The sequence below is a fragment of the Maylandia zebra genome, linkage group LG23 (genome assembly GCF_041146795.1).
Source record: "Maylandia zebra isolate NMK-2024a linkage group LG23, Mzebra_GT3a, whole genome shotgun sequence".
Taxonomy (NCBI): Eukaryota; Metazoa; Chordata; class Actinopteri; order Cichliformes; family Cichlidae; genus Maylandia; species Maylandia zebra.
In genome coordinates this window covers 9,423,352-9,448,909 of record NC_135188.1, presented here as the reverse complement: position 1 = coordinate 9,448,909, position 25,558 = coordinate 9,423,352, and the positions used below count along the sequence as shown (strand labels likewise).

At 40.0% G+C, this 25,558-nt stretch overlaps 1 protein-coding gene across 1 annotated transcript in view; it reads left to right on the top strand.

Moving 5' to 3' along the window:
* Positions 1 to 9,452: 9,452 nt before the first annotated feature.
* sh3rf1 (SH3 domain containing ring finger 1) overlaps positions 9,453 to 25,558 on the top strand; it is a 49,775-nt gene continuing 33,669 nt past the window's right edge. The window contains exons 1-2 of the mRNA XM_004557094.4: positions 9,453 to 9,782; positions 11,789 to 12,294. Coding sequence (XP_004557151.3) covers positions 11,914 to 12,294 — 381 coding nt within the window. The 5' untranslated portion in view covers positions 9,453 to 9,782; positions 11,789 to 11,913. The remainder of the gene's footprint in view (positions 9,783 to 11,788; positions 12,295 to 25,558) is intronic.

The following is a 25,558-nucleotide window of genomic DNA, read 5'->3' as shown; positions in this document are numbered from 1 at the left end:
CCTTTCCGCGTGTACAAGACATTCCCGTTGTCTTTCCGAATAACATAATTTAATGTCTCTGAATGCGAGTGTGTGGTAATGCACAGGGGTCAAGCTGAAAAGGAGGGGCAGGGGCTATTGTCTGGGAGGAGGTGGAGGGGCGGAGTGCAGCCTCCTTACGGCGAGGAAATATGACCTGCGGGCTTCTACCAGCTCCCGTGGGATTGCATGTGACAGAGGAGCGCCACCTCTGAATAAATCTCTTTTCTTTATTGCCTTTTTTCTCCCTCGCCTTCATCTCTCCCTCTTGCTCGATATACAGTGTCCTCCAAAAGATAAAAATAAATCACATGTTTATTGTCTGGCTGTGTCTCGCTTGCTCTTCTCTCCCTCAAGTAGTTCTATGTTTGCAGAGAAGGTTATCACGAGTCAGAGGTCCATTTCAAATGTACATCTTATAATAAATGGTTAAAGCAGCACCTCTGGAGATATGTCCTCCATCTCCCTTTTTTCTTTTATATGACTCAGTGATGGCTCCATCAGTTTGCCTTTGCCTCAAGAAAAGATAGGATAATATCATCCCAGTGTCATAAAACTACAGAAGCATCAGAACTTCAGCTCAGGACTAAAAAGTATTTTACATAAAAGTTAAAACAGAGGCGTCAAACATGCAGCCCGGGGGACAGAACCAGCCCACCGGGGGCTCCAGTTCGGCCCATTAGATGGCTTTGTAAAGTGTGAAAAATGCAATAAAGAAATTAATTATTCAATGTTTTTGAGTTAAATTGCTCTACCCCATGTCGGGATGAAGTGCCAACATTACAATAAAAACTATTTTTACATTTAGACAATTTGTTTGAATTATAAAGATATAAATTACTGTTGTTGTTTAAGAAACTCTGCATGTGAAGCCTGGCAGAGATAGGAGACAAAAGATTTCTAAGACTGTAGAAATGAAAGTAGTGAGACATGTGTCTAAAGATCCCACAACGACTGCCAAGACACTCACAAGTTAATTAGTTAAGTCAGGAATTGTAGCCTCAAATAAGACAATGACCCTGCACAGGAAGAACTGTGAGGACTGGAGAAATCCACTTCAAGCCACTCTGAAGTGTGCTAAGGACAATCTAGAGAAAGATTATGAATACTGCAAGCACATCCTTTGGTCATACAAGACAAAACTCAAGCTCTTTGGCCACAGAAACGCTGCTTATTAGTGATGGGATTTCCGGCTCTTTTTAGTGAGCCGAACCGAAAGAGCCGGTTCTCTAAAAAGAGCCGGCTCTTTCGGCTCCGAACCGGCTCTTCAGGTTGTTTTGTTGCTTTAATTAATTTATTATTAATAATATAAAATTATGCACAAAAGGAATTACTAATGTAAAAAAAAGTGGTTTTATTCATATATGTTTATATATAAATATATGCGGTGGCCCCTAGAGACAAAACACGTACAAACTCCAAAAAGCACATACAAACTCCAAAACTCATTTCTAGCATTTCTAGCATAGGTGATCTATGTAGCTCTGAACTTCCAAAACAGAGCTACCTAGATCACTTAAATTACACCATTGAAAGCATGAAAGCATATGTGTATTGTTTGTGTATTTATACACAAGCATTCATATAGAGTCAAATAAAATTTTAAAAAAGTTCATTTACCTGTTACTACCACACACCAAATCCGGTCGTTGGTACTTGCTGGCTTGTGTAGCCACTAGGTAACAAAAGCTCAACACTGCACCCAGCATCCTGGAGCACTTCTGTTGTCTTTTGTACGTGTTTTGAGTTTTTATGTGCTTCTGAGTTTTTACGTGTTTTGGAGTTTGTACATGTTTTTACGTGTTTTGGAGTTTTTACGTGTTTTTACGTGTTTTTGAGTTTGTACGTGCTTCAGGGTTTGTACATGCTTCAGGGTTCGTACGTGATTTGAAGTTTGTACATGCTTGGTCTCTAGGGGCCACCGTAGCCTAGCAACCATGATACTAACAGCTGGAAACGTGTCATACAACTTTTTTGACAGAAATGAAGGAGAACATATTTTTTTCATTTGTTTGTTTGTTTCTACAAGAGCTTTGTGTGATTTGATAAGTATCTGAGGCTGAGACCACAGGACAGTAAAACATGATTTTTGGGCTTCATTTCTGTACTGAACAGTCATTTAAGATTAGCTAGTAAATAACAATTAGCTAATGTTGTTCATAACACTAAAGTCATATCACTTTGGTAATGTAAATATAATATGGCCAATATTATGGTTATTATATTAGTCATTATTAGCTATTACAGCAGTGAACATGAACTCTGTGTCAAATACTGAGCTTCAGTACAGATTCAAGTTGCAGTTATTTACATGTCTTACCACCTTAAATCTTCACTCAAAGACAAGTATATAGGAATGACTGCCAAATTTATTTGCCACTGAAGCCGAAGGATGGCATCTGAATAAAACCTCTCTTGACATACCTAGATGACATTAAAGCTTGGTTGGCTCTAAACTTTTTAAATTTGAATGAAAAGAAAACAGATTTGTTGGTGTTTGGACCCAGTGGCCCCTGTGAGTCCTCTTCTTTTCATTTGGAACCCCTGGAGGTTTATTTTAAACCTGTTGTTACTGCCCTTGGTTTTAAGTTGGACCAGTCCATTTTTATCATTTAAGGCGACTGGCAAGAGTGAAATCTTTTCCTTCTAGGCAGCACTTTGAAACCGGGATCCATGCTTTTATTTCTTCCCCTGTAGACTACTGTAACGCACTTTATGTGGGGGTCAGTCAGTTGTTACTCTGACATCTGCAGCTGGTTCAAAATGTATATTGACAGTGCATATATAGGTGTATCATATATAAGAGACAAATGTTGTTCCTTCAGTATGTTGGCATTACTAAATTTGGCTCAATGCTTACATACATGTGTAAAAAGAAAATGTACAAGCTGTGATAACCGTTTCTGATAAAATGAAGAGTAGACTGATGTATTAAATATTCCTTTATTGGGTGAGAAAATCAGACCATGTCATAACTGCTTTAAGTCATACAGAATATATATCAGAGCCTTAAACAGGCTGACTTCTGCTAAATGGGTCAAACTGGGCAGAAAGTATACAAACACATAACATCCTTATAGAATATGATGTAACACTATAGATCAACTTACCTCAGAATATATAAAGCATATAAACAATTACAGCAATATGATGCAACAAACACACAGTGCTACTAATCCAAAATACTCAAAGCTTCATAGAACTGAAACAAACATTTATTTTTAGCTCCATTCTGCTGCAGATACATACTTTAGGTTTCTGAACATTAAACTTGTTGCTGCCTTTCATAGTGTGTAACCTGAATGCCCTGAGTACTTTCTCCCACACTGAAAACACGGGAATGATAAAAAATTATTTGAACATTACCTAATAAGACTGATTCAGGACAGACAATTAGTTATTTTAAACTTTTCTAGCAGTCCTTCACAAACAGGGAACAGTCTGTCTATTCTCTCCATCTGTCAGCTGCTGCTGGCTCTTCCTCCTCCTCTTCCTCACATACTGCTGAGATTGTCCTGGTGGATCATCAGGGGTGCAAAGCCTCACAGATGATGTGCAGCAGTGGGTCCCTCAGTCTGTCCTCACTCTGGACACTTGCACGTGTCACACATAGAAATCAAATGTGTGATAAGCTGCAGGATTCAAACACAAGTGTGACTTATAAATACATGTTCATACTTTTATTCCACAATCAGAGAGAAAGAAACAGAGAGAGAGTGCAGGACAGACAGACAGGTGACAGTCTCAGGTGTACACACTGCTACAAAACAGCACCAGAGAAGGAGGATTTAGTGTTTGTGTCATTACGAGTGCTAAACAAGAAGAGTTCCCAGATGGTACAGTGGACACATGTGTGACTCCTGTGATTAAAGCATCTTTCTTTCAGCTTAACGAGTGAACCGTCAGCTGACTGACATGACTGACTTTAATTACGCATAAAATCATCACATTCTCTGTAAGATTAAAGTCAGCTATTGAACGGCGAATATTTTGAAGTAAAGGCTTTAAAACCAAGTTAGTACAAACGTCGCTAATGTCACATAACTTTCCCGACATGTTGCCAACAGTAATGTTTTAATGTTCTTCATTATAAAAACATTTGCGCATAAATAAGTGACATAATATTCAGTACTTACTTCTGAAAGTTTACTCTTCGTCCGCTCCGCTTCCGCCATTTTTTTTCGGCAAAATTATCCACACCACCGCCGCGCTATGAAGTCTGGGATATGTTGGGCCATGAAGGCTACACCGACCCATCCTTAAAATTCAGGGAAATTAAGGACGCATTTGAGGGCCGCATTTCGAGCAGCCTTTGAATTGGGACAGTCTTCGTCGTGTCGCTGTGACATAATCGGCCTTAAAATGCGGCCTTTAAGGCTGCAGACCCCAAATCCGGTCATTGGTACTTCCTGGCTTGTGTAGTTACTAGGTAACAAAAGCTCAACACTGCCCCTAGCGTCCTGGAGCACTTCCGTTGTGTTTTGGAATTTGCATGTGTTTTGGGGTTTGCACGTGTTTTGTATTTTGTACGTGTTTTGTATTTTGCACGTGTTTTGTATTTTGTACGTGTTTTGGATTTTGCATGTGTTTTGGAGTTTGTACGTGTTTTGGATTTTGCATGTGTTTTGGATTTTGTATGTGTTTTGGATTTTGCACGTGTTTTGTATTTTGCACGCGTTTTGGTTTTTGCACGTTTTGGATTTTGCACGTGTTTTGTATTTTGCACGTGTTTTGTATTTTGCACGTGTTTTGTATTTTGTACGTGTTTTGTATTTTGCACGTGTTTTGTATTTTGTACGTGTTTTGGAGTTTGCACGTGTTTTGTATTTTGTACGTGTTTTATATTTTGCACGTGTTTTGGATTTTGTACGTGTTTTGGATTTTGCATGTGTTTTGGATTTTGTACGTGTTTTGTATTTTGCATGTGTTTTGGATTTTGTACGTGTTTTGTATTTTGTAAGTGCTTTGGAGTTTGCACGTGTTTTGGAGTTTGCACGTGTTTTGTATTTTGTACGTGTTTTGGATTTTGCATGTGTTTTGTATTTTGTACGTGTTTTGGATTTTGCACGTGTTTTGGATTTTGTACGTGTTTTGGATTTTGCATGTGTTTTGGATTTTGTACGTGTTTTGGATTTTGCAAGTGTTTTGGATTTTGCAAGTGTTTTGGAGTTTGTACGTGTTTTGTCTCTAGGGGCCACCGTATGTACCTGTTTTGTAGGGATGTAAGAAAATATCGATACAACGAAATATCGCGATATTTCGCGCAATGATACTGAATCGATATTTAAAATCACTGTTATCGATTTTTTTAATTGAAAAATGACATGCATTTACTGTTTATTTCTTTTGTATGTTGGAATTCAAACTCCGGCCACTGGTTTGCAGTTTTCACCGCCTTTACTATGACGTAAAAACGAGGTCTCGCGATAACTGTAGAAGCGTCTAGTTTGCCAAAAGAACGAAGTAGAACAGTCAGTGGACGTGTGTGATGCTAGCTAACTGATGACTGAAGAGGAGAGGATACAGCCGGCCCCCGCAGCTTTCAAAGCTGATGTGTGGACTTATTTTGGATTTAGGACAAAAGAAGGCAGTAAAGACTATGACAAGAGCTATGCAGTCTGTAAAATCTGCACCGCCAGAGTCAAATATTCCGGTAACACAACAAATTTACGAACACACGTGTCTAGACACCATAGCGACGTAGCGTCAAATGCTAATTTTAAAACAAAACGAGGTGATTCCTCTCAACGGACAATTGAAGAAGTTAACTTTTCGAAACTACCAGCAACTTCAACTCGTGCAACAAAAATAACGCAGTCAGTACTTGTTTTTATTTGCAAAGACATGCGCCCCCTGAGTGTTGTGGAGAATAAAGGATTTCGTAATATGATTAAAACGCTGGAGCCCCGTTACACCGTTCCTTCTCGACAACACATCACGGACATCGCTCTGCCAAAGTTGTACCAAGAAGTCAAAGCGACAGTGCTGGACTCTCTCAACTCGGCTGAGACAGTTGCTCTGACATGCGACGCTTGGACTTCGAGAGCCACTGAATCGTACGTAACTGTTACAGCACATCACATAACAGACCAGTGGAACCTTCAGTCTCATGTACTACAAACCCGAGCCATGCATGACAGTCACACAGGTGAGCACATTGCAGCGTTACTAACTGACGCTGTGGCTGAATGGGGATTGAACGCAAAGGACCTTGTTGTTGTTACCGATAATGCACCAAACATGGTTCTCGCGGCTAGACTTGCAGGCATGACGCACATACAATGTTTTGCACACAGTCTGAATCTCGCCTCACAGAAAGCACTGAAAATACAATCCGTGGTGCGACTTCTCGGGAGGATCCGACGTGTAACAGCCTTTTTCAGGCGCAGCACCACAGCCAGCAACCAGTTGAAGCAGAAACAGTGCCTCCTTCAGCTACCAGCTCACAGATTGATCACGGACATAATTACAAGATGGAACAGCTCCTATGATATGATAGAACGATTTTTAGAACAGCAACCAGCCATCTGTGCAGCTCTGCTTTCTGCAGAAGTTAGGAAGAGTGAAAAAGAAATTTTCACATTAAGTGAGTCTGACATCACATGTGCAGAAGAAGTTGTCAGGGCACTCAAGCCTATGAAGGACGCCACCCTGGTGATGTCAGAGGAGAGTATGCCAACCCTGTCCATCATTGCTCCTCTTCATGCCAAGCTTGTGATGGGTGCACAAGAAAGTGTTGATGATACACCGACAGTAAGGGACATTAAGACTGCCATAGCAGAAGATCTGGGAAAGAGATATGTAAATGAGAGGGAGACACTATGGATGGCATCAACTGTTGATCCTCGGTTTAAGGACCTGCCCTTCCTGTCTGAAGCAGAGACCAGTGAGACCTATTCCAGAATGTTGGACACTGTGGTGACTGTGATAAAGAAGGAAGAAAATGTAAGTAAATAAATTAGTTTATTTGGAAAAATTCAACTGAAGTTATAAGCAAGTGAATAAAGTAAAAAGCAAAAAAAAAAAAAAAAGCATATTGATGACATTTGTCATCAAATATTAGTGAAAAACAGGGTGAATCTTGGATTTGAATTTTGACTTTCTGACATTAATACTATTTGAATTTAATGTTTTTCAGCAGCAAAAGAATGAGGAGACTGACAAACAGGTGGAGGAAGAGAATGCCACAGAGGAGGCTCATCACCCACATATCAAAGACAACTTTGACTCCATAGAAGACCTAAAAAGACAGAGGACCTCATGTGCATTGGTGGACTTGCTCGGAGCTACGTTTGCCTCTACTAGTGACAATACTGCACCAAAATCAGAACATGATGTTGCTGCAGCTGAGCTCAAGAGGTATAGAGATGAGACCCCTTTGCCTCTCACAGGAAATCCTCTCAGTTGGTGGAAGGACCATGAACAGGAATACCCTCAGCTATCCAAAGTAGCAAGGAGTTTCCTATGCATTCCTGGAACAAGTGTCTCTGCAGAGAGAGTTTTCTCCTCTGCAGGAGACATAGTAAATGCACAGAGAAGTGTCCTGAGAGCTGACCATGTCGATCAGCTTGTATTCCTGCACAAAAATCTGGAAATTGAAAAATAAACACTGAGAAAACACTACACATGTAAAATCTCTGATATGAGAATGTTTGACATTTTGGTTGAGTCTCATAAGCACTTATTTAGATGAGTAAATTCCTTTTTTCAGGTTGTACTAAAAGTGTTCCATTGATGGACACTGCAGAGCTGTACTTTATTTTATTAACACTTAATTGTAATAGCACTTTACATTTTTTGTTAATGTTTACTTGGATGGATTCTTCAAGCAATTTCATTTTTGATTTATATTTGTTTATGTTAAGGTCACATAAAAAGTGCTTTGTTTTGATGCTCCATAGAGCAGTTTTTGGATAAGTATTTTACAATCATAGTACTTAGAAAGACTTCAGTGTTACATGTTTACTTTTTTCATGTTAAAAAATACTTGATATTTCAGTAAAGTAGTTTTTGTTTGTTTATTTGACATGACTTCTAATAAGGCAGATGTTAATTTCTCCATTCATTTTGAACTTAGAGTGTTTTTGTTTCAGATGTTTCATGTCAAGCATTAAACAGTTTGGACTGTTTACTTGAGTTTTCCTAATTAAATTTAGTCCTACTAAACACAAATATCGTCTGGCTTTTAGTATTGCAATATATCGTATCGTCTACCCTGTATTATGATACATATTGTATCGCCAGATTCTTGCCAATACACACCCCTACTGTTTTGTATTTTGCACGTGTTTTGGATTTTGCATGTGTTTTGTATTTTGTACCTGTCTTGGTGTTTGCACGTGTTTTGTATTTTGCGTGTGTTTTGGATTTTGTACCTGTTTTGGATTTTGTACCTGTCTCGGTGTTTGCACGTGTCTTGGATTTTGTACGTGTTTTGGATTTTGTACGTGTTTTGGATTTTGTATGTGTTTTGGAGTTTGTACGTGTTTTGGAGTTTGCATGTGTTTTGGATTTTGTACGTGTTGAGGAGTTTGTGCATGCTATTTGGAATTTGTAAGTGTTTTGGAGTTTATACATGCTTTGTCTCTAGGGGCCACCGTACTTTTCTACTCTAACTCAAGGTATTTTTGGTAAGAGTCAAATTTCCTCTCTCACACAGTGGTGTACTCTGTTCCATAAAAACATTAAATAAAACATTAAATTAATGTAGTAAATTTTGTAAGTTTAAGTTTCATGAAGGAGGATAACTCAGGATGTGCTAAAAGGCAACCAAGCAATGCAAGGCTTGCTTGTTGTTTTGGGCACCAGGCCAGTAGTGAAAGGTTGCAGTGATAGTCTGAGATTCCTAACCTCCCTGAGGGGGCACACCTGAGTTCCCTTACTCCCACTGTAAGTGGCAATAACAATTCTGTTTAAACAAACCTTATGAAAGCAATGACAGTCACTAAGTGAAAATGAAAAGAAGTTATTGTTTTGAAAGTGAAAAACAAAGAAGAAAAAGAGAGAGTGGAGAAATCTAGCACCTAAATGCTGCCTAAATCTTATCTAACCAGCTGTGCCGTAACAGAGAGTTACATTCACAAACTGGTTTTTTTTGTTTTGTTTTTTTCTTTTTTTTTTTAGAATATTTATAAAGTAATGGCAGTAAAGGCTGGATGAAGGGGCCCCCTGGGAATTTTTGCCCTGGCAGTTTTTAGAATTATCACCGCCCCTGCCATGTTATTGGTCCCTTCAGTGGAAAAAGAAATCCTGCAAAAGCCCCTGGCTTTAAATTTTGTTGGAATCTGGTCACCTTAATGTGAATACTTTTTCCCAGTTATATATCAGCTATATCACCTTTAAGATGTGTATTTTCCTACTTCCATCTACTTTTATTGTGCATTGAGCCTCCATAATGTTCCCATTTCCGACAGCACCGGAAGGCCACTTCACTCCCTCCCCCTCTCGGCTTGTTCTAGCAGCAGTCCCGCAGAGCAGAAGTATCAGCATGGCGCTCGGTGAGGCTGGAGTTCCGTTGTCTCTCTTGTATTGTGTTTCTCATGTCAGGTTTTACTCCACTATCTGATAGAGGTCTGCGATTCCTGCGCGGTGTGCGCCTCTAAACAAAACCTGTCTGGGTAAAAACGGCAGCATTTTCCTGCTGGATACTCACAGAGAAGTGGTTTGTAGATATCTGAGAAGGCTTGCTAACTAGCAAGGAGGCAAAAAAAAAAAAATTACGGGAGATACAGAGCAACAAGAGGAGGAGTCCTGTTCTGGAAGAGGTAAGCTGAATTACATAATAATAGTAGTTGAAGTACTTAGGAGTGTATAAATATATTTGTTTGTGCCTTAAAGTTGTTAAAACTCTTTATTTTCCAAGTGCGCAAACTTAACTGTTTGTTGGGTATTTTTTAAAGGGGGACGACGTTAAAGCAGCCTCCTTGTTGTGAAGCGATACTTGCTAACAAACTTAGTTTAATTTGCTTTCTTGTAGTTCAGTTCGAGAATAATCCACCTCAAAAGAAAGTAGCATAAGAATAATCAGTTACTGTTTAGCGTCGTTATGTAATGTTTTCGTTTTTTGTTACAATGTTGCGGTATAAGCGTAAGATTTTGTCATTTAAAAAAAAGAAAAAAAAAGAGGATTAATAATTAGTTTGTTGTGTTATTAGGATTTGTTTTTGTTTTTTAACCAGGTTTACTTAGTCTTGTGAATCCTCCTGCATGACTCCGTTCTTTAAACACAAATCACTGCACTTCAGTGCTTCACCGCTGCTGCAGGTTTCTTTTTTGTGTCTGGCTCGGCGGTGTTAACCGTACAGTCAGTTTAAAGGGTCCGATGATCCAAGATCACAGTTGCCAGGTGTAATTATCCGCTGTCGAGTAAATGAGATTAACTTGGCCTCCTGTCCCCCGCTAGGTAATCTAATGATAGACCTTAAAACTGTTCTTTTTTCCTTTTAATGTTTTTGCGAGATTTAGCAACAATTCTCTTATGCATGTTAGGTTTTAGTGCGGCAATTCATTCTGCATTACAGTGCGGATATAAAACAAAACGAAGAAACCCCATTTTAAAAACAGTAGGGTGTAGATCTCTTATAGAAAGACACATGCAGCAGTGTCTCCATGCCTTGGATTGGTACTAAATCTTAGACTTTATAAGCCCACCATGATTTCATTTTCAGAGGCACTAAGCTCGCCGATAAATTTATGCATGAGGTTTCTTAAAACTGCTTTAAAAGTATTGACTCCTGGAGCCACAAACATTTCTGTTGCTCTGAAAAAATCGAGGTCTCCTCCGTAATAATCTCATTATAAACCATTTGAAGTCTCCGTAGGCTTGTTTTTCGATACTTTGCCTTCAAGTGTGCAGTAAACAGAAGTGTTTAGTATGCTCTAAATGGAGACATCTTCATCCTTACATGCAGTAACCTTGGTAAACTTGCATTGCGTATAAATAGCCTTTAAAATAGGTCGTTTGATTTGCAGTTGCTATTAGAGACACTAAGGTTCTTATCAGAAGAAACGGGAATTTGATACAGTTGTCCTCTTTGGCTTTACTAAGAACGCTGTTATGGACGTGATATAATTCTCAATATAAGAGACATGAGCTGCTGGAGACCAGTCCTGTAAGATGGATGGCATTTTATTGGAATCAGTGCTGTTATCCATTCTTCCTATTGATCCTTATTGATCCATGATCAGTTTTCTGTGTGCAGAAACAAAGTAAACTTACACAAATTTCCAGCTGCTTTATCTTTTCCAAATCTGAACACATTGTTTATAGAAAGTAGAAAAAGGACTTGAAATTCTCAGGTGTGCAGAAGCTCTGCTGCCCTGAGTTTGACTTCACTGCTCTGCAGTGTGCAGCTGTCAGAAGTGATTAGCTTGGATGAATGCAATACCAGTGGACTGGACTTTTTTGGAACTGGTTTTGGTTCGTCATGGCTTGATGCTCAAATTATGAAGCAACACAATACAGCTTCAGCCATATGTAAGCATGTAAGGAGTTTCCAAAACCACAGTTCAGTTCATAGTAGGAGTTTGCATTCCCAGTAAAAAGTACTTTGAATCAATATTCACTGAGAACTACGTGACAAACTTTGTGGATGTTTGTGTTAAAATTTAAGTCATTATCTCGTAATTGTTAGAGTTGTTACAGCCATCTGCGATGTCTGTTAAATATGTATGCCATGACCTATTTCTTGTGTATACAGTTGATAAATATGAATGTCTTGACCTTTTTCTTTTTTCTTTTTTTATTATTATTGTTTTGTTTTTTTTACAGCTGATGCAGGTGCCATGGCAATAGCCGAGGCATGGGAGTGACGTGACAGTACTTGATGTGCTTCCAAACAAAAACCTTATCAGCATCATGTTTTTCTGCTGAATTAGAGGCAGAACACACAGAGAATGGACGAGTCCGTGTTGTTGGATTTGCTCGAGTGCCCCGTTTGTCTCGAGCGGCTAGATGCCTCGGCAAAGGTTCTTCCTTGTCAGCACACCTTCTGCCGGCGTTGCCTCCAAGGTATCCTTGGCTCACGCGGGGAGTTGCGCTGCCCAGAGTGCCGGACGTTGGTGGATTGTGCCGTGGATGAACTTCCCAGCAACATCCTACTTGTGCGGCTCTTGGATGGAATCAAGCAGAGGCCACGGAGGGTTGGTCCTGGGGCGGCAGTCTGCACAAATGGTACATCTGGAGCCATGGCCAGGGCACATGGAAGTGGATCTCGGGACCAGGGCACCCCGGGAGCACAACCCCAGCGAGCTCAGGCTAAGAGCACCCTCGTCCGGGTTAGTATATTAACTACCTGAGCATGGCTCAGTGAGTACACATCTGTGTTTCTCATTGTTATGGTCAAGCTGAAACAAAACAGAGAAAATCTGTGTGGATTAAAAACAGCATGTTGCATTACTAGCTCTCTAATCCTTGCTGCGGATTAACGGTTATCATGGTGACCCCAAAGCCAGCCAGTTGACTAGCAGCCCAACATTACTGAAGGCAGTGATTGAGAGCAGTTAATAGTTAAGCCACCAAATGATCCTGCACTCTATGCCAGCAGTAGATGGACTTACTCCCGTAAGAAGAGCTCGCAGGCCTTTCTTAGTTGCTGACATTGTCATATGCCACAGACAGCCTTCCTCTTGCGATCCCTGCTGCAGTGTTGCTTGTGAAATTCAGGGTGGATCTACAGGGTGGTTGTTTTATCTGCAACACTGAGGGGACTTGTAAAGTGTATTTAGAGCAGAAAGAAAATTGTGAAAGACTTGGAGTCTGTGTTTCAGTAGTTTTATTTAGATACCACTGATGAGACACAGATGACGGTGAAAGAGTGAAAACAACACACAACATTTGTTTCTCAATCTCTAAGCCTAAGAAAACACGAGTTTGATGATGGTTTAATCTTTAAGGGCAAAATAAGCTGTTCAACCTAAGATGGCATGTGCTGTTGTGTCATGCCAGACATGGATTATACCTAATCCTAGACTAAATTCTTTACTCTATGGGGATCTTCATTGAATTTTTCCTTTTAGTCTAGGACTAGGATTATCTATGACGAGGAAACTTGCTCATCGACTTTATTTGGGTGGGCTGCCCAGGTCTATGGATGGCTATCCAAGTATATTTTAAAATAAATTTTATTTATTTGACTGCCCCAGACAGCAGTGCAATCAGTTTACTCTCAGACAATCCCCTCACCCTCATTTTGGCGGTGCAGTCTGGTTGCTGTTGTGAAGTCCTCGATGTCATTCACCAGTCAGCAAAACGTTCTGCCTACAGTTGAGCAGACTTTGACCACCACCTTCTTAAACTACATTTGATGACTACAGACTGTTTATTTTAAAGCAAGTGCACATTTAACTCATTTCAGTTCCGATACAATGCTGAGGTATCTGCATCAGGTAATGATCAGATACCTGTGTTAATTTAATCAGCTAATCAGCTCCCTGTAGGGGAGCATTAGCTTGACTTACACGTTACTTTGTAATAACCTTGTAAAAGTATTGGTGTTGATTAGTAAAATGATAAATGAGAACAGGACCAAGATAAATAATTTTTTTATAAATATGGTCACGTTATTGATTTAATTTATTTTCACTGGTCACATTTAAGGTTGGTGTTAAGAGTCATTAAGCTGCTTCATACTGCTGTCATTCATAGTTGTGCTAGTTTCTGCTTTACTCCCTCTCAGTCTAAGTGGTCATCCTTGCTGCTCCTCACACACAAACACACATCATCTGTGGAGCAGAGCTGTCAAAAGACAGGTGAAATTAAATGACAGCGTTGACAACAGTGTATTATGTCATTGTAAGTTCAGCAAAAGCTTCCCAGCAAGAGTTACACTAAACCTATAGAGAGCGAGAAAGAGCTGACAGAAAGTCTGTCGGTGTAAGAATATATACTGGAATATACTTCCAACCTTTTTATCCTTTGTTGTAAACTTCCTGCACGCTGTAATGCCTCTGCTTCTGCTGACTCAAAGTGTCATAAAAAACAGATCTGGTGTGTTGTCACTGATATGCAATATCAGATCAGCACATCCCTATTCACTGTCACAGTGGGCACATGGTATTTATTTATCAATTAACGTAAAACAGCATAACTGTACCTCCTTAACATGGTTGTGCAGCCCTTTCCTTCACACTAGCACTCGTAGAATCCAGCGGGAAATTAAAAAAATGCAATTTTTCTTCATAATGTGTTGTGATTTATGCTATTTATGCTTTTCTCCAAGCTGCCCAGGCCTATTTACTATAAAATGACATGTGATGTGTGTTTTAAAATATGTTTTAATTAACAAATTCTCTTTAGATTCTACATACACCCTTCTAAATACACCCATGACAGACCCGTGGGCCTTTCTTTGAACAGCTCTGGTCTCCACGAAGGGAGGATTGGGTAGATGAAAAGATGTCAGGGTCTTGTGTAGAATCACTGGAATGTCAAAGCTCTGATAATGTAGCTGCCGAGCCATGCAGGTATGAAGATCAGAGGCCTTGCTGTAAATTGCTGCTGGGGGACCCGCCTCATTTGCCAAAGTATCACTTCAGAGCTTTTGTGCTCATTTCAAAGCTGTTTGTGCTTTTTGGAATTTCCCCTCAGTGCTGAAAAGCCTGTTTGTTACAAAAAAAAGGGGGAGAGCGAGAGATGGTCATTCGAAACTAATACACTGATTCCCCTTTGAGGGTATGCTGCCCATGTCATCTATGAATACGGTTTTCTATTTTCTGAGCACTTCTATAGATTTTTCACAGTGTCATACTATTGACTAATGACCTCTCTCAAGTCTGCTCTCCTAAGGCTCTGTGCTGATAACCGAGAACAAGAAAAGACATGGCAGTGCAGGTGTAACATTTTCACAACATAAAAGCCAGAGATCAAAGCTCTCACTGATCTCTGGCCGGTGCTCCTTGGGGACTGAGCTGCCTCACTGCCCCCGGGTGACACTCTCAGTCCCACTTCTTTTTTCTTCTTTTTTTTTTTTGTTCCCCTGGATTTTTTTTGGGGGGGGGGGGGGATCTTTCAAGGCTTGATGCGGCTCTTGTGCCATTCCTCTGTTGAGGGAGAGCTCCACCTCCAATTCTTATATGGCCAGAGAATGGCTCTGATTGGGGACTGCCTGACAGATGCACAACAGGGTTTTGTTTCGGGTCGCGTCTGATCCTAGTGACTGACCGACACATGTAGAGAGTGTGTGTGTGTGTGTGTGTACACGCGCGCATGAACGGAAAGGCCACCAGTAACAGAAACTGATGAGTGTTAAGTGAAGGCGTTAGGACCAAATGGGACAAATGTTTCGGCTTTCTGCCCCTCCTCTTATCATCTCCGGGGTTGCAGCAGTTGTTTGACACAGCAGCCTGGCATTTCTTTGATGAGAGGATTGAAAAGGCTCATCTTGAATGTAGCTCTGTGGTTGTCTGGGCCCTCGCAGTCAGGTTGATGATTCACCTCCGTGGTGCTCCGTTACATGAGTGTTTTGTCTGCCTTTCTCGCTCGTTGACTCGTATAACATAGTATTTTGTTCATGCGGATTGAGAACAAATAACTCCTATGTTTTTGTTTTGTTTTGTTTTATGCATGAGAGCGAGTAAAGCTATTGGATCTGTCTGGAAGTCAAAGGTCAGGGTTCAGGTGTCATAGCAGTTGGGTCAGAGCAAAGGAAGGAGAGAGGGGAAGAATCGGAGAGAGTTTTTAGTGAATATCTTCAGCTATCATTGTCTCTCTCTGGAGAGTTGAGCCTGCACTGAGAGTATAAAAATAGACTGTCTTTCATGATAATTTCTGCCTTTGTCATAAAACTGTCAGAGTTAATTTTTAATTCAATTCTCCACTCTGCATTAACTACAGTTTGGAGGCTACATTTAGGAGGAAAATACATACAAATGATGCTTGTATCTTTTGTATGCTATGAAGGATTTGAGTGTTTTTCTTTATGAGTGTGTGCGTGTCATTATGTGATTAGCTGATGTGAAGTGAAACAATATACTTTCCTGACCTTTTTGGGATGTAATTAGGTCGTTGTCTCTTCTTTGGTAATGAGGGCTGCCTTTTTCTTTTTATAGGCCTGGTGTGTTTGATAGCCTTTTCTTCCTGGCATTATCTCACATTGTCCTCAAGGATTAATTCTAAACACACAGGAAGCAAAGCGCAGCCTTCTAATTTAGTATTATTTTCAGCTGATTGAAGGAAGTTGTCTAATATCTAGGTACCCACAGGACATTGGAAAGCGTTTTTGTTCCTCAGTTATTTTTGTAATAAAGTTGTGGCGTGTTCTGTCTCTTTTGTAGTGGATTTATTTCTTCAGAGAAAAAGAATGCTGTTTATGGGTTCCTTATGTAGAGAGATGTCATTAAAATTCCTGTGCACCTCCCTCGTCTGAGGTCGATGAGTCACGCTGGCGGTCTTTGATGACATCATATAGTTGTTGAGGCCTTTCCTCTTGGCCGGCTGGCTGACCTCTGCCTGCGCGGCTGAACCCCTTCATTACACCCTCACGCTGCCCACATACTGCAAACACATACTTACTGCTTTCCACTGGGAATTTTTCAAGAGGGCTTTGGTCTGTTCATTCCAGCTCTCTCAACACGCTCACACTTTTCTCTCGCCTCCTCTATATTTCCCACGCAGGTCTGCAAGTAGTTGCAACCTTCTGGACAGTGCATGCCGGGATTTTAGAGCCACCTGTAATTTTCTCTTATGAGCCACTGACACCAGCTGAGTTTTATTTTCTTTTTTGCTATATTTCTTCCATGTACCTCCTCCTCCCTCCTCACTGTCTAAATCTGTGCTGAAGCCTGTTAAAGGACTAATGAGATTAGAGTTTATTAGACACTGAGTCGGCTCTGCTCCCCATTCTTTTACTCCCTGTCTCAAAGTGCTTTCTCAAAGGGAATTTTTGGGTCTGTTTATGATGTTTTAAGGTCTTGACCTTCCTATGTAAAGTGCTCTGTTAGGACTTTGGGATTTGGCGTTATATAAATTGAATTGAATTACTTTTGACTGCTGACTTTCATTCCTAGGAAACAAACAGTTGCTATCTAGTGAAGTAATCAGCGTGTCTTCATCTCTGGTTCCCACTGTGTATCTTTTAATACTCATCTAATGCACTTCATATTTTTTATAGTTTTTATACTTGTCCTTTTTTTGACTTTTGCACTGCTACAAAGATGGATGCTCATATTAAACATGAGATTCGTGTTTGTTCAGGATTCAGCTTGCTCTCAGTGTTCAGTTTATTATAGTTTTTATGACGTATTGAAAGACCCAAGAAGGCTATGGACATTGTTTAACATACAAAAGCTACAACCCTTCAGCTAATGTATTTCGTTAACCTTTATAAACCTACTGTTCCTGTTAACTTTACCATATAGAAAAACGGCTCCAGATAACTATGGTAAAAGGACCAGTTCTTGTATTATATATTTTCTCAAAACTTTCAGTTCAAGAAGCCTCATGAGAAACAAAATTACAAGTTTAACAGATGCTCGAATTTCAAAAGTCAAGTTTTTTGCGTTTGAAAATTGTGGTTTCAATACTGAGTAGTCATAACCAGTAAAGTTTTAGGAACTAACACTGTTGCTCTTGCTCAGCTGAGGGTTGTCCACTGGGATTCCCTACATGTTACTGTGTCTTGTTGCTGGAAGGGGAAAATATACTCCCTGCTGTCTCTGTCTGTCCTCCTCACCTCCTTTTTACATAATTGCACATATGAGGCTCCAATTTCATGTCTGTACCACCACATATTCAGCAGTTAGTGTTATAGCATGTAGCGCTACATGAATCCACTGTGGCATTAAATTGTACCACTAAGCTAAACCTTCTAACCAGCTCTAGACATCCTTGTTCGTTAACACTTAATATTGCTGTCAAACAGACGGATCGCTGTCATGGAGGTCTGCTTTGCTGCGACATGTAGTTCCATTTCTATGTTCTTAGATTTAACACTGGTCTCAGAGGGTTAGTTTCATTGTGTAGGTTTTGTAAGAAGTGTGTTAATGTGTTTCTTTTATGTTGTTTTAACACTAGGTTTTGGGTGGTCCGTCAAACATAAAATGCCACAGTTGCTGGGGGGAGGGTTCTTTGGCGAAAAATATTTCACAGATACCTTGTAAGAAATGTCAAAAAATATCTGTTTTTCTTGTGTTTAGACTGCAAAGCTAGTCTAGTAAAGTCCACAAATATAAAGATGGAACTGTAAATGAGCAGAATGCATCCTCCTCAAAGTAAAAATTTTAGTGCCAGTTTGTAATTTTAAATCCTAGTAGTAGATGGATAGTAAATACACTAATCCACAGTCTCACAGAGGAATGAAGGCTATCCTATCATGCCTTCTACATAAAGACGGGAACCTGGGCAGCTTGCCAGTTTATCACATTACTGATGTCATAGGCAAACATGCTCATAATAATAACCGTAATCATCATTTTTGGCAATTTTCAGATTCCTACCTATGTTTTGGAACAAATGCAGTGAATAAGAATGCGTGGGGTTGCGTAATACGCAGGGAGAAGCAAAAAAGACGGAATCAAGTGAGATTAAGGTGCATCTGAAGCATCTTCATTGTAGGGTTTTACCGCTTCCGAGACAACAATGAGACGAAGGTGTACGTCTGCCTTTTGTGGTTTTTAGTCCATCAAGATTTTTAGTCGAGACGCTTAGAGGAAGAGACTTTTGTTCCGAGTATTTTCTCAGACAGGCGGGGATGTTTTGTGTCGGTGTGTCTCTGAGGAATGTCATGAGCACTTGTAGGTCACTGTTTCTCCTCTAAACATTGGGCTTGTTGGGTCTCGTCCTACTTGCCAGCTCACATTTACCCTTTTCAGTACATCTTAAAGCATCAACATGCATTTTATGTGCATCGTCTGCGTGTTTGCGTTGTGAGACATCACCTCTTTAAGGTTTATGTGGTGATTGTGGTTACAAGTCTGTGTCTTTCACAGTAACTAAGGTGTGTAGTTCTGTTGATAATCAGGCATGCAGTGATGTGCTTCTGCACCTGAAAGCCTCCAGGCAGACCTTATTTAAGTGGTAATATTTTGTTCCAAGGCACTGTCAGGTTTATACCACATGCAGGAGATGTGTCCATCATTTTCTTTGGGCTACCTTTATAAATTCCTTATTACATTTCATCTTATGAGATCTGATTGCCTGAACTACCCAAACCCTGAATTTTGAAGAAAAACAAAATACATATGTTGAAAAAGATTTAAATAGTTTTTGATTTATGGTGTGTGGAGGATATCGCCTGTGCTGGCTTCCATTTGCAAAGGCAGGGTTTTTCTTGAATCACAGTGCATCTTTAAGGGATCTTACAGTAAAGATAATGAGACTCTGGCCTTATTTAACAATTTTGATAATTTGATAGGTGGAAACGTCTTTTATGCTTTGTTAAATATTTTCCTTTGGCCAACTTTATTTACTGGGTCTTCATTTACTTGAGTGCTGCTGATTTCCCACCTCTGGCTCTGGATCACCTTTTTAAATAGTGGGGTGATCAGAATCTTTTCTATGCAGAAAAAAAAACCTTGATAGAGATTTGGTTCAGAGCGACTGTGGCAATCTCAGCTAAGCAAAAAACCTTCAAAAAGACTTTTATGTCACTGACTGTGTATTGATTGCTTGAATGCTTGCTTTATAATAACCTTGATAATGAAAATGAGGTGACAGTGAGTTCACTTCAAAGAGGGAAAAAAACCAAATGAAGAAAAAAGTGCAGATTTAACAAATTTAATAGCAAATTTATTTTTCTATTACATGGAAAAAAACAATTGATCAAAGCCTTACGTAGCACTTACAGACTAGACCGCACAGCCATGTTGTGGTAAATCTTATGTTAAAACACACATCACCCCCAAGATTATCAAGAATTACAAAAACAATTTTCAAAATACAGAAGAAGTTTTTTTTCCTTATAGCATGAGATCAGGGTACCAATGCCTTAAGCCTTAATGCGTTGAATCCCTGCTGTGTGTGCGCCCGTGTAAGTAAAACTAAGCTGTTCATGTTGCACTTGAAGCAAACACATTTTGAAGAAGTCACGTTTATTAAATCACAGGAAGGACCCAGAGTCTATATAGTGTCACAACCAAAAATGAGGAAAAACAGCATGTCCATCAGTGTCCTTCGACAAGTCAATAATGTGTTTACACTTAAAATTGCTCAAAAACAGACCAATCAGAGTCAGAGGTCTGCTTTGCTGTGACATGTAGTTACATTTTTAGTTCTTAGATTAGTGCGATAAAAGAAGCATCAGACCTCACAGGGTTAATTTCATTGTGTAGGTTTTGTAAATAGTGTGTGTTGATGTTTTTCTTTTATGTTGTTTTAACACTAGATTCTGGGTGGTCCTCCAAACATAAAATGCCACAGTTGCCAGTGGTCGTCTTTTTTTTCTGGTTTTTTTTGTCTGTCACATCTCCTGGCATGTCTGTCAGCATGACGATACTAAGACAAGCATCCACGACCTTCTTTACCTCAGTCCCAGTCACACCTGTGGAAGCTAACAAAAGCCTTTCTTTAGATCCTGTGTTGTGTGTGAGTATGTGTGTGGTCGAGTGGCCGCCTGGGTAAAGGCTCTTAGAAAAATGTTTTGGGGACCAACCACTTGTCAGCTTTTTGTTTTACAATCCTCTCAGTTGTGCTTGTCACACAATAATTCAGGTTATGTCAGCAAAATAAAAATGTCATCTAGTCTGTCTTGTGCGTGATGAAGTAACACTAAATTGTTTTACAGTTGTTTTCAGCATAATTTATCCTTTTGATGTTTTGTCAGCTGTTTGAGGGCAGGAGTCCCCCCTAACCACAAAGTATTCCCGAGGCACCTCTAATACCTGGCTGACCTTAACATAACAGTTTCACCTCTCACCCTGTGTTGTGTTTGGTGGGCCAGGATTGGTCATCCATGGACCGTTTGACTGCTGGCATGTTAAGTGTTCAGTTCCCATCCCTCAGGCAGAATCATGATTCGCTCAGTTTCATTTTCAGTTGTTTGACCTCTGACCCTGGGGCTATTGCTTGCTCTTAACCCACCTTTTAAGCAGCTGCAGAAGCCTCTGACTCACCTTGCTTATTTCCCAAGTGGGGGGAAAAAGTACATCAAATATTTGAAATGTCTGCTTAGGATTTCTGGTCTTGATTTTCCATGTTGGTGTTCTTGTATGTGCTGAAATGTTTCCTGTTTATTCTTCAAGGCCCAGCGGTGCAGTTAATCTGCATTTGTCCCTGAGAGACGTCTCAGCAGTGAGAAGGGACTGGGTATCCAGATGATGAAGTGTTAATGATAAATGTAACTGTCCAGCCACATCTTTTTCACCACTGGATGCCATAACACATTTACTTGCAGTGTGAACAGTAATCGCAATCGGAAGAGGCTTGGAAAGTACAGTCTACTCCCCGAAGCACAAGATTATAGTTGAGTTTGTCACAAGTTATTTGGATCACAAAGTAAAACTAAAATGTTGAGGGAAAGTGAACTGCAGGATTGTGTACGTCTTGAAAAATCAAATTGCATGCTAATCACTTTAAGAGCTCTGGGCATAAAATCTTGATTTATGAAAATGCCTTTTCAATTTAACAAACGATCTGCATCTAACACATTTTCAGTGACAGCTAATTGAATAGTCATAAAATCTATGAAAATGTGATAAGTGGCTCAGGTGGTGTTTTCAGATTTGTTGGATTTGACAAACAGCCCGAACCACATATCATAAAAGACAACGTTTCAAGAATATCAATCTGTTTTGTGGAACAATAGTGTTTGCCTACCTTTCCACAAAGAGCCAGTCTATAGCCAAACTGAGAAAGATCCAAGCCAGTCATGGTGTGGTTGAACTTCAGTAGAAGCTGAACTTCAGTAGAAGTTCACCGGGCATATTTTATCATAGTAAAATTGTAGGGAAAAACAGGGTTTCGACTAGGAACACCTGGCCGTCTATCAGTGTTGCCAACTGCTCATCCAACTCACGGGGGAGGGAACTGGAGCCTATCCCAGCTCTCATAGGTGGTCAGTCTATCAGCATTTTGCACTAATGTTCACAGCTACAACCAATTCAGAATCAGCAATGAACCTAACCTAACCACTTAAGGAGGAAGCTAGGCTACCCAGAGAGATCCTTGACAAGCACAGGCACAAACTCCACACATCCCCATCCGGCAGCTGCATTTGAAGGAACCCAAGCAACAGTGCTAACCACCGCATCATTGTTCCACCTCCTTTTAGGATGGATTTGGGCAATTTCATTGTTCCACTAAAGCTCTTTGCTTATTATGTCTCTTGCTACACATAATTCATGTAGCACTTGCCACTTTCCATAACTCTGGCTTTGGGCACAAACGAAAGATAACTGTTTGTGTGCACCTCTGCAAACGGGAAGAGAAGATGAAGACTGAGAAAATGAGGGAGGTTATTTTTACATTTCCAGCATGAAGAGAAAGTAGTGAGTGTGTAAATGCATCAGCCAGGGTGAATTCAATCTTCTTTAAGCTTGTTTACATACAGGAATGAATAATTTAGCTTACCGTAAGTGATGCACAAAAGTGGACAGATGTCAGTTTAATACAAATTAAGGAAAATGTTGTCTTTTGTTTTTTGTGAAAAAAATGCATTTAATATAATGGTTATTAGGAGCAGCAGGCTAATAAGATATATTAGGTAATGTAATAGTTGATGCTCTTTTCTTAAATCAGAAAAAGTGAAATCCAGCTTACTGTTGTGCAACAGTGCCCATGTTTAGTAGTAGTAAAAGCTGTGGAGGGGGTTTACTTACAATCCTCATTTCCTTATTTTTACTTATTTGACTATAAATGTAACTTTTATGTGTCATATAATTAAAAATATTTAAGTTATGGCTTTATATTTATTTGTTAGAAGTTTGGTCGTGTTAGATGAAATAACCATGTCGTGGAATTACTAACCACCTGACAAGACTAGCTTCTATAGATCTTTGCTGTAATGTAAAAAGAAAAAGCTTTCAGTGACTTAAACCAGGAAAGATGATGGTTAAAAAAACTCATTGTGGTTAATCATTTGTTTATTGAATACATTCTTTGAGCTCTTGCGTCTCTTTTCTGGTTCAGATGATTAAAAAGGAGTCTTATATGACTTATTTTGCAAGAAAGTTCGTCATAATATTCAAAACTAGGCTACTGGATGGCTGTGTTTTCAGTAACTCCACGTGTGTGAGGTCTCACTTGCTGACAACACATGATTAATTATTGAAGGGGACTTGAATAGAAGAGAGATCTGACCAAGACTCATCCATTATATGCTTTCTGCACTCACATCCCACCACAAGCACTGACTTGAGAATTGCTTTCAACTTGTACCCCATCATAACTCTTCTGATTGGAGACAAATGTACATTGAGCCCAACCCCACACACACACACACACACACACACACACACACACACACACACACACACACACACACACACACAGTACTCTATGACTGGTCTGACACAACCTGAGCAATGTTTGTTTTAATGAGTCACAGACTGAATTTAGATCCATGAGGGCCCATTATACGGTACACACCCACAAAAACACAGGTGTGCAGGCAGTACACAAACAGACATGTGACGGTTATGTTGAAATGTTGGTGCGAGTTTGAGCCGGGCAGTCTGCTTTTCTGTTCTCCTTTCTGAGAGGCTCTGAAATTCACGCTGATGATGTCGAGAGGCCAATTAGCTATGAATCTGGACATCCTGATTAGTTTCAGAAGAGCCAGCATCTGTCTTGCTGTGAGATGATTCACCAAAGCAACCTGGGATTTTTGAAATGTGAATCTCGTCAAATGTCTAATGAGCTCTGCCCATGTGTCTGCCCTTAATGGCAAATGTGGGCAGGAAATGTCAGCAACATGCTTATAAAAGAGATTTCTTGTTAATGCTTATTTTATTATATATTTAAAATGAAGATAAGTATTTATCGCCACTTGCCTGCAATTATGCAGCTCTGCTTTGTGCTGTCAAAACTGCTTCGATACACTATGCAATACATGTTCGGGGTCTGGTGGTGCCTGGCAGTGAATCTGGGGCTGGAAAACTGAGTCCATTGTGACTATTTTTGTCCTGCTGCTTTAAGGGAGTGCCATTGCTTGAAGGGGGTCTGCTTCATCTGCAGTGCCTTTTAAAATGTTGGGACTCAGAGTTTCCAGAAGCAAACTTTCATTGTAATGAGGTAATCGGTGTTACAGTCTTTACCTGTCTGTGGTTTTAATGTTGTGGCTGATCACTAAAACTAAGTTTGTACTTTATTAAAGCAGAGGTCTACAGCTTCAGGACTGACACAAGCGTATTAAATAAAGAGTGCAATGACCTTGTCAAGCAATACTGTTTCCCACACACTTGAACTGATTTGTTGCAGTAGGGGATGAAATGGGTGCGCCAAAATCTGCTGCCTCTATAGTTAGTTCTTTATTCCATGGATGAACCCCAACTCTATCATCTTGAAGTGCATAAAGCAACTGTAGTCACTGTTAGTTGAGTTGGAGTCCAGGAGAGACTCCCTGGAGAGCAGAGATATAAAATTCTGTATGAAATACCTTGAGGATCACCACAGCAGCTCCCGGTCAACTTCCTGGCAGGGAAACACAGGAAGGGCTAACCAGTTAGCAGAGACTGAACTTTAATAAGAGCTAAGGGATGGTCCACAGATAAGAAGAAGAGGAGAAATCTAAAATTCAGAAATGGGTTTCTCATGCAGGTAAACTGGGTTGTAGAGTACACAGGACTACACTTTCAGCTTATGCTAGTGAGGACGCTGAACTATTTACAGTTTTTCCCAGATTTGCTCTTTGGTTAGTTTGGGATGCCAGACACATGAAGGAAGGCTAGCAGTTACACGTTACATCTGCACTGAATTAGGGTGGACTGGCCAAATACACTCACACACTTTGCTAAGAAAGCAAAAAATGGTCACTGCTGTGCTGCTCCTTGACTCAGAGAACAGATGCAGTGTTTGTGCCTTGGCCTTTTTCCAGTACTGTGTCAATATCCTGGCTTTGTTTGTCCACTGTAGAGGCGTACAAATATCAGCCAGTGCAAGCAAATGTTCTTCAGTTGACCACTGCTCTGACATACAACAGAGCAATTGAAAGATAAGCAGTTATATGAGAAACATGCACACATTAAACAAAGATTACTGGAACACAAGATAGTAGTGGTTATAGTAGAAAAGGTAGTCGCCCAGCTTCTTGTCAAATTTCCCTTTGCCTTGCAACACCCTGAGTAAATTAAAGTCAGCTGAAGCAGAGCAGAGCAGGTGGCTCACCCTGAATGACTGAGAGAACAAAAGGCTACAGACACTGCATGCTTTCACCAACACAGTGGAGAGTAATGTGAGGAAATGCTTAGTATTCAGCTCATATTGACTAGTACTCAATACACAGATACTGTGACATTTGCGAACTAATCCCGTTGTATCTTGGATACAAGTTGACTTCCTCTGTGCTAATCCAGGTTATTAATTATTATTATACGTGACAAAAGAAGCCTGTGAGCTCAAAATCTCACTAATGATTGAGTTGATTCATTTTAATCTAGTTAATGTGCTGAT